The sequence below is a fragment of the Hevea brasiliensis genome, chromosome 8 (assembly GCF_030052815.1).
Source record: "Hevea brasiliensis isolate MT/VB/25A 57/8 chromosome 8, ASM3005281v1, whole genome shotgun sequence".
Taxonomy (NCBI): Eukaryota; Viridiplantae; Streptophyta; class Magnoliopsida; order Malpighiales; family Euphorbiaceae; genus Hevea; species Hevea brasiliensis.
The window spans coordinates 76,528,756-76,537,956 of record NC_079500.1 but is presented as its reverse complement, the minus strand read 5'-3'; the positions used below and the strand labels follow the sequence as shown (position 1 = coordinate 76,537,956).

Sequence of the window (9,201 nt, the reverse complement as noted above, 5' to 3'; positions counted from 1 at the left end):
GGTTTGATTCATCTTGTAATGACTACGAAAATGAACTACTGACAAATTTGTTTCGGTAAAAAAATACTTTTAAGGAGAAATTTACAAAGTTAGAAGAGATTAACAATAAAATTACTGAGAAATGAAAGCAACTTAGTGAAAAGTGAGATCAAAATAATACATTAATTAATGATTTATAATGCAGAGTTAAAGTGTTGACGAAGACAAAAAAAAAAAAAAAAAAAAGGTAAAGGATGAAATTATTTATTTGGAGAAAGAGTTAACTGTGCAGAAGAGAAATAATTTAATTTTGTTTTATTTCAATCTATTTCAAAGGTTGCATATCATGTTATGCATATTAATGGTAATAGTGAACAAGTTCTATTAGTATTGTCTTAAATGTATAGGTTGCTACAACGGGGTAGGGCATCTGAAAAATAGAATTTAGCTTGTAATTTTTGATTTGTTGAATTATATTAATAGTTTATTGACAGTCGGATTAATTTAAGACATCAACCGAACGTGAGAGTTTAATTAATAATTTTAAATACAAAAATTTACAAATTTCAGAATTTTTTTTTATAATTAACTCAATTTTAAAATATCAAACTCTCACAAAATTAATAGAATTTCAAATTTTAAAATCGAATCAAGTTAGAATTTGACACCATATTAATTCTACTTAATTACCCCTCTATAAACTTTGCTTGCATGTCAAAGTGATAATTGACATTCACGATATTTAAGTCCAAATGCATATATAAAACTTCGTATCCTAAAATCTTCTTACGACAATTTTATTATAACCATAGTTTTTACATTCAAACCGATTTAGCTAGTTGAATCAGAAAATTCGAGGATTAAATTTATGACCGGTCTGAGTTTCCCTTAAAATTTGAAAATGATAAAATTCAATCCAAATTTCTTTATGTTTTCAAATTTTTTTTACAAAATTATCCTTTTATACATATGGCAATCATTATTTAGTGACGTGGTAACCGTTCACATGGCTAAAATATACAAAATGACCATTTTTTTAACATTCTAAAGACAATATAACCCATGTTTTTGGATAATCTATTTTGAAGATAAAATTAAATAAATTAGATACATTAATTAAACATTAAAATAATGCATTTCTAATTTTCAAGATATATTATTTTAATATATCAATAGTTAAATTAATAAAAATATCAATATTAATATATAAACAACATAATAAAAATTTAATATTTACTAAATAGTATTCAAGATGATCTTTGATCCGGTTCAATCGCAGCTAAATCTTAAAACTTTCAACGCTCTATCTTCACCCATTTTCCGATTGGCTTAATATATATATACATAAACCGTAATTATAACATAACCTTAAAACAGCTTTAATAATCATAAAAACTAGCAAGCCATGAGCGACACGCATCACATTTGGAGGAAAATTTTGAACAAAACATATAACAATTATTGTTTTGAGATTTTTATTTTATTTTATTTTGGTGATTTATACAGTAAGGTTTGCAACAAAATTTCACATTGAATATTACAAATGTAACAGCTAACATTTTTCATAAATGGTGGGTATCATTGGGAAAATCAGAAGTTCGTTAAACTCAATTTGAATAACAGCTCCAAAGCCAAGCAGGAGCACATAATAAACCCAACCTACATTAAACCAACAGTCTTTGGTTAAAGTAATCATGTTCATCATTGCTGTCTTCATCACCATCAACAGTTTTCTCGAAATACAAATTATTCTCATCATCAATGTCGACGTCATCATCGCTATATGGCTCAGGATCGGCATCAACACAGTGGCGTGTATTCCAATCGGGAGGGAAGCTTTTCTGTAAGGCTTCTGTAAGCTCTCCACCGGTTCTCTCAATCTTGCGTAAAGACTTGGACCAGTGAACTGCTGTCCCCATATCTACGATCAACCCAGATTCTATCATCTCTCTACAAATGGAAAGAATGTTGGAGTAAACATATGCTCCAGCAACACTAGCCCTAGATAGCAATGATGTTATCAAGCAATGATATACAGCTTTATCAGGCTGTAATCCTGCCAACTTCATTTCTTCAAAGCAATTCAAAGCCTTTTCTGGAAGAGATGCGCGTGCCCACCCATGTATCAGCGTCGTGTAGGTTTTAACATTTGGCTTTACTCCAGCAGTTTCCATTTCTTCCATTGTCCTTGTTGCTCTCTGTAAATATTGTTTCGCATAATAATATAAGTAGTCAAATATATCCATTAAGGTTAATTACAACTCAAAAAGGATTGATCAATTACACAATTTGATTCATCAGGTTTTATATAAAACATCATTTTGCTCTAGTAGCTAAAAATGAGCCCGGAACAGGTCCCAATGATTTATAAAACAACCAAAAAGTCAAATTTTATAAAATCCAAATACCAACATAAAGAATTTTCAAAAGGAATGAAGAGCAATAAGCCAAACCTCAAATGACTTTGGCATTTATTTGAAATCAAATCTTACCCCACAAAATAAGGATAGTTACACAATGAGAAAACTGAGTTAAACACCATTAGAAACAAGATCTTTTAGTGCTGGTTAGGATGCAACTCAACTCAACTAAGCTTTTATCCCAAAAATTTGAAATCGGCTATATGGATTCTCTTTCTCCACTCTAAACGATTTTAGGTTAAGTCCTCGAAAATGTGTCTCGAAAATATGTAATGCTTCTAAGTCATATTTTACTACTCTCATTCAAGTCAGTTTAGGTCTACCCCTATTTTTTCTCTATTCTCTAACCTAATGTGCTCTACATGTTTGTCTGGATGCAAATTGGCATTAAAATCAATTGCCTCCTAAACAAGTCTACATATTATAAAAGCAGCCCTATTGAAGCAATTGACGACCAGATTTGAATTATTTTCTCCTGCTAAAAAAGTAATACTGGTCTCCAAAAATGTACAAGTTAATTTCACCTACAAACAACTGATTAAATCCAATGATGAAAGAATTCTGATTTGTTTCTCGTGCAATGTGTACCCTAAAGCCAATGTAAAAGCAGGTATAGATCAACGTACCAGCATGTCCCCAGCCTTGCAACAAGCATTTATAAAGGATGTGTAAGTGTGAATATCGGGTTGAACTCCTTCTCGCTTCATTTGTTGCATAAGATCAGCAGCCTCCCAAACATCACCTCTTCGAGCCCATCTACATAAGAAAAACAACTGACTCAAGAAAGATGAAAAAACATTTATTGAGAGCACATAACCGTAATCACATGATTCACATTGGAGATTATTTTCAAGATAAATAATGAAAGAGCAGTTGCATTGCATATGATAGAGAAAGCAAGAACACCCAAAGAATATAGTTTCCAGCCAAGAAGGAAAAGTGACAAGTGAGAGAGATCAAAGTTATTGTTTAATTATGTTGGTATAGAATGCATACCCATCTATCAATATGTTATAAACAAAAGTGTTCCTTTGAATCTTTTGAGCACTCATTTCTTTTGTTACAGCTAAAGCACTTTGCATCCTGCCTGACTTGCAGCACGCCTTCAATAATGCCTCATACGTATATACATCAAGCTCTAATCCTTCATTTCTCAGTTTGGTAAAATACTCAAAAGCTTTTCCAGTATCGCCTAGGGCTGCATAGCCATGCATAATGGTTGTGAATGTATGCTCATTTGGACTAACACCTGACAATGCCATTTCATCCAATATTTCAACAGCCTTCTCCATCTGCAATAAGACAAGAAAGATTGGGTTGCATCTGACACTAAATAAGTGATTTTAGACCACCAACAAAGATAGAAAGTATCATTGAAAAATAAATTAAAACAAAGTTTATTATAGGGGAAAAAAATTGGATAACCAAAAATGAATTGGAACTCAGTTTTCAAAATGTGGAGATAATAAAAAAAGAACAAAAAATATATACTAAACTGGTGGATCACCTCCTTGGACCAAAGTCGATCAAATAGATGAGGGATCAGAAATCGTGCTAATGACTAAAACAAACATGTAAGAGCAAAGGAAATTTAGAAGAAACTTTTCCGATGGACATATGCTTGTGGTTTCTTTCATTTTTCTTTCTTTTCTTCTGTGAATGTGTGACTTTTGTACTGGGTAAAAGCCATGAAAATGGTTATCATAATTTATTGAACCCAAATGTTGTTTCCATTGAAGGTGGAGAAAATAATTAGCAACAGGAAGCCTATGAGGTACTTCTAGTAAATAAGTACGCATCTTCATTGCCCATCAAATCCCAGATATATGTCACAAATGCCATCCCAAAATGATACAACACTTAGCAGTGTAAAGTTTGGTTCTAGCAACCAGTGGAACACATCATGACATCAAGGTCCACATTCAAATATGAATCCAGCACGTCTAGGTTCCCCATGCTTTATATCACAAATAATTTACCTGACGCTTCTCAACTAGGCCAAGAATCAAAGCATTGAAGGTATGCACAGTTGGAATACATCCACTCCACCTCATCATATCAAAAACATCTAAAGCTCTTCTCAATTCTCCAGCCCTTGCAAATCCATGTATAATGGGCATAAATGTCCGTGAAGTAGGCCTTTGCCTTTCCTTCTGCATCTCCTTCACCATACAGATGGCACGGTCCATGTTTCCCATTCCACAGAATGCTTTAATAATGTTATTGTAGAGCACCACATCAGGCTTCAACCCATCATTGACAACATCTTCAAAAATTGCAAATGCATTGGCCCAATCTTTTAGCTTCAAGAATCCATTGATTAACATGGAGTAAGTCTTCATGTTGTGTTTTATACCAGCTGATTCCATAATTTTGCTAACCTCCAGAGCTTTAGAGATTTTACCAACCTAAAAGATGTCACAATTTAATGTTTATTTATCAATTAGAGGAATTGAAACATGGAACTAACTAATAAAGCATGGAAATGTGGCTACCATAAATTCATAACAAAAAACAAATGGCTATACAGTTGGAAAAATTTTACAAAAAAAAAAAAAAATGAAGAAGAAAACATCTTACATATGGAAAAACAAAGCATGAAGAAAAGCTTGAACACCATAGTCCCTCAAGATTATGGTCAAGACTCTTTATGATACAAAATTCCATTAGTGTCCTTAACAAACTTCTGCCTATTTTCTATCTTCCGGTACCTTAAATTGGTCAGTGGCCACAGGCATGAAGCTGTTGCAATGGGTTTGGAACACTAGAACTTCATCCAGATATCAGGTGCACTCTCTGTCTCTCTTTCCCTCCCTCTCTCTAATTATTTCTAAATTTATGTGGATTTCTTTTTCTATACACAAGACAGTACAATCCAGTTTGGTATGAGTGCCTTAAATCATCAGTTAGTGATTCAATATTATAATTGCAACACTGCCAACTTTCAACCACCAACAGCTGACCACCACATAAGGCTTTCTTGTATGCTTTTGCGACTAACTAAATTAATTAAATTTTTGTCTGTTTCTCTGAAATTAATCTTCGAAGGAGTGACAAGGGAAAGAGAAAAATGTCAAATGACGTGAAGGGAAGTAGTTTTAAAAGAATTATAATTTCTGGATATTGATGAGTAATTGGTTTCAAATAGAGCTAAATGAAGAAAAATGATTAATATAGCTAACCACAACTAGTTTGGGATTAAAGCTCAATTGTTGTTCTTTGAAATTGCTCCAGAACTTTCTTAGTATTAGAACTTTTGAAAAATCTGTCCAAGGAGGCAGTCTCCTTTCCACACTTATTCCCATCCATCTCAATTTTGTGCTTTTAGTTCAAATGAGTTAGATTTGGCAGAGTAGGCTCCATTGCACTCTCTCTCTCAATTAATTTTGGTGATTGGATTTAGAAGAGATGCAGGAATTTTGTTGGGTTGATGAGAGAGATATTGAATTTGGAAATTTGGTGAAGCTAGTTTTGATGGGTTATTTCAGGTTTTCTTTGCTACGCAAAGTGGAGGATTATGGCTGTTCCCTAAGATGGGTTTATCTGGCGCTAGGTCTATGATTAGTACGGTTATAATTGTCTGGTTCACAGTTTATACTGGTGGTTTGGTTTCGAAGTGGTTTTAGAATGGAGCAGTAGAGTTATTTACTCCAGCAATTGTGGCATTTTCTCTGTACCACCAGATACAGGCTGAAAAAGAAGAATATAGGAGAAGATTGTGAGTGAATTGTAGAGCTTGATTATTCCCTCAAGCTATTTGGGATTTATATAGCTTTACAGAAGTTTACAAGATAGGAAAATACAGATTCCAGGCTATTTACAGATCCTAGTAATAATTACAAGATTACAGCAGCTAATTAGGAAGATTAGGCGCATGAGATAAGGTAAGAATCCTAACAAATCAAAGCAAGTATCTCAACATATCTCAACACTCCCCCTTGAGCTGGAGAGTACATGTCATTTGCTCCAAGTTTGCTACAAATGTATTTAATCCGTGGACCTCTGAGAGATTTAGTGAGAACATCTGCTAATTGATCATTGGAATTGACAAAACTAGTGGCAATATAACCTGGTTCAATTTTCTGTCTGATAAAGTGGTAATCTACCTCTATATGTTTTGTTCTTTCATGAAAAACTGGATTAGAGGCAATATGGAGGGCCACTTGATTGTCACATATTAACTTCATTTGACTAGTCTCACCATAATTCAACTCTTTAAGTTGTTTCACCCAAATAAGTTCACATGTTGCTAAGGCCATTGCTCGATACTTTGCTTCTGTACTTGACTTGGCAACCACATCTTGCTTTTTACTCTTCTAGGATATTAAATTCCCTCCAATCATGATACAGTATCCTAAAGTGGATCATTTATTTGAAGGAGAACCAGCCCAATCTGCATTTGAATAACCAACAATTTGTGAGTGACCCTTGTTTTCATAAAAAAGCCTTGCCCTGGAGCTCCTTTGATGCACTTGAGAATGCGCACAAGTGCGTACCAGTGACTGCTACATGGTGCCTGGAGGAACTGACTAACCACACTTACCACAAAGGAAATGTCTGGACATGTGATCGTGAGATAGTTGAGTTTACCGACTAACCTTCGGTACCTACCAGGATCTTCCAATGGCTCCCTCTATCTAGGAACCAACTGGACATTCAGATCCATAGGAGTGTCCACATGTTTGCAGTCTAACATGCCAGTTTCTTCTAGTATATCTAAAGCATATTTCCTTTGAGAAATAGCAATACCTTTCTTAGACTGTGCCACTTCAATCCCCAGAAAATACTTCGACTTCCCTATGTCCTTAGTCTGGAAGTGACTAAATAAATACTGTTTGAGTTGAGAAATCCCATTCTGCTCATTTCCTGTAATAATAATGTCATCAACATAAACCACCAAATAAATGCATCTATTATAGCCATTATGACGAAAAAACACTGAATGATCAGCTTCACTTCAAGACATTCCAAATTGTTGGATTATAGTACTATATCGTCCAAACCATTCTCTCAGAGATTGCTTCAGGCCATATAGTGATCGTCGTAGTCGACATACTAAGCCAGACTCCCCCTGAGCAACAAATCCTGGTGGTTGCTCCATATAGACTTCCTCAGCGAGCTCGCCATGGGAAAAAGCATTCTTAATATCTAATTGATAGAGTGGCTAGTGGTTGATCGCAGCTAAGGAAATAAGTAGTCGAACTGAGCAACCTTGGCCACTAGAGAGAAAGTATCAATATAGTCAAGGCCAAAGATCTGTATATATACTTTGGCGACGAGGCGAGCTTTAAGTCTATCAATTGTCCCATCAGGACCCACCTTAACCACCATATAAACCCATCGGCATCCAACAGTAGACTTACCTGGTGGTAAAGGTACCAAGTCCCAAGTTCCATTGGTATGGAGGGTAATCATCTCCTCAATAATTGCATCTCGCCACCTTGGATGGTCCAATGCTTCTCTAACCATCTTGGGAATAAGAACATTAGACACATTGGACACAAAAGCATACTAGGATGGAGATAGACGATGATAACTCACAAAGTTACAAATAGGATAAGGATTGTGAGATGATCGAATACCTTTTCGAAGAGCAATTGGAGGTGTAACTACTTTTGCTGAAGGCATGACCGGAGTAGGTGATGGTGGAACGGGATGAGAGTCATCAGAGGGTGCGTCAGTACCTGTATCGTGCAAAGGAATATTAACAGAACGACGTGAGTAAACTTGGCGTGGTGGACAAACTAGAGGTTGACTGACTTGAGGAGGGGGAAGAGTGGGAACCGGCAAAACTGCAGGTATAAGATTTTTGTCTGTTGTGTGTGACGTAAGATAGGGAGATGCTTCAAAGAAGGTTACATCTGCTGAAACAAAATATTTCTTTGTAATTGGATCATAACATTTGTACCCTTTTCGAAGTAGGGACACATTTAATTGATTTGGGATGAAGTTTGTCTTTCCTAGGAGTATGATCATGAACAAAGTATATACATCCAGACACTCGCAGGGCAACTGATGAGAGTTCTGGTTAGGAAATAAAATTGAATGAGAGCTTTTATGCTGCAAAATAGACGAGGGCATTTGGTCAATTAAATAACAGGTAGTAAGTATAGCATCCCCCCAGAAACGAAGAGGAACATTATGATGTATAAGGTTTAGGCAGTTTCAATTAAGAGCCGATTTTTTCGTTCAGCAACTCCATTCTGTTATGGGGTATGTGCACAAGAAGTCTGGTGAGTAATGCCCTAAGAAGACAAAAAGTGAGTAAAGGGAGAGGATAAATATTCTTTTACATTGTCACTACGCAAAATTTTAATTGAAACACCAAACTGATTACGAATTTCAACATAGAAATTTTGGAAGATAGAAAATAACTCAAAACGGTTCTTCATTAAAAATAACCAAGTGCAACAGGAATAATCATCAATAAACGTAACAAAATAATGGAATCCCAGAGTTGTGCTGACACGACTTGGTCCCCAAATGTCTGAATGAACAATGTCAAACATACAGGTAGACCTGTTATTTGACTCTCCTAGTAAAGGAAGCACAAGCTTGTTTCCCAAGTTGACATGACTCACATTCAAAAGAAGACAACGTAGAAAGGCTAGGAACTATTTTATGTAGCTTGGCAAGACTTGGATGACCCAGACGACTATGAATGAGATCAGTAGAAGTTGTGGAGACAAAAGCAACTGGAGGATTTGAAGTGGAGAGATGGTACAGTCCTTGTGACTCATGTCCTGTTCCAATCATCTTGTCCGTACCCCCTGCACAATAACAGAATCAGCGGTAAAGGGTA

General features: G+C 35.3%; 1 protein-coding gene across 2 annotated transcripts in view; it reads right to left on the bottom strand.

Annotated features, from left to right (window-relative positions):
- Nucleotides 1–1,429: 1,429 nt before the first annotated feature.
- LOC110657269 (pentatricopeptide repeat-containing protein At5g04810, chloroplastic) overlaps nucleotides 1,430–9,201 on the bottom strand; it is a 46,067-nt gene continuing 38,295 nt past the window's right edge. The window contains exons 7-10 of one of the 2 annotated variants that reach the window (XM_021814425.2): nucleotides 4,379–4,807; nucleotides 3,396–3,691; nucleotides 3,026–3,155; nucleotides 1,430–2,177 (exon numbers count right to left, since the gene is read on the bottom strand). In XM_021814425.2, coding sequence (XP_021670117.2) covers nucleotides 1,644–2,177; nucleotides 3,026–3,155; nucleotides 3,396–3,691; nucleotides 4,379–4,807 — 1,389 coding nt within the window. In that variant the 3' untranslated portion in view covers nucleotides 1,430–1,643. The remainder of the gene's footprint in view (nucleotides 2,178–3,025; nucleotides 3,156–3,395; nucleotides 3,692–4,378; nucleotides 4,808–9,201) is intronic. The other variant, XM_058151579.1, reaches the window with a different exon arrangement.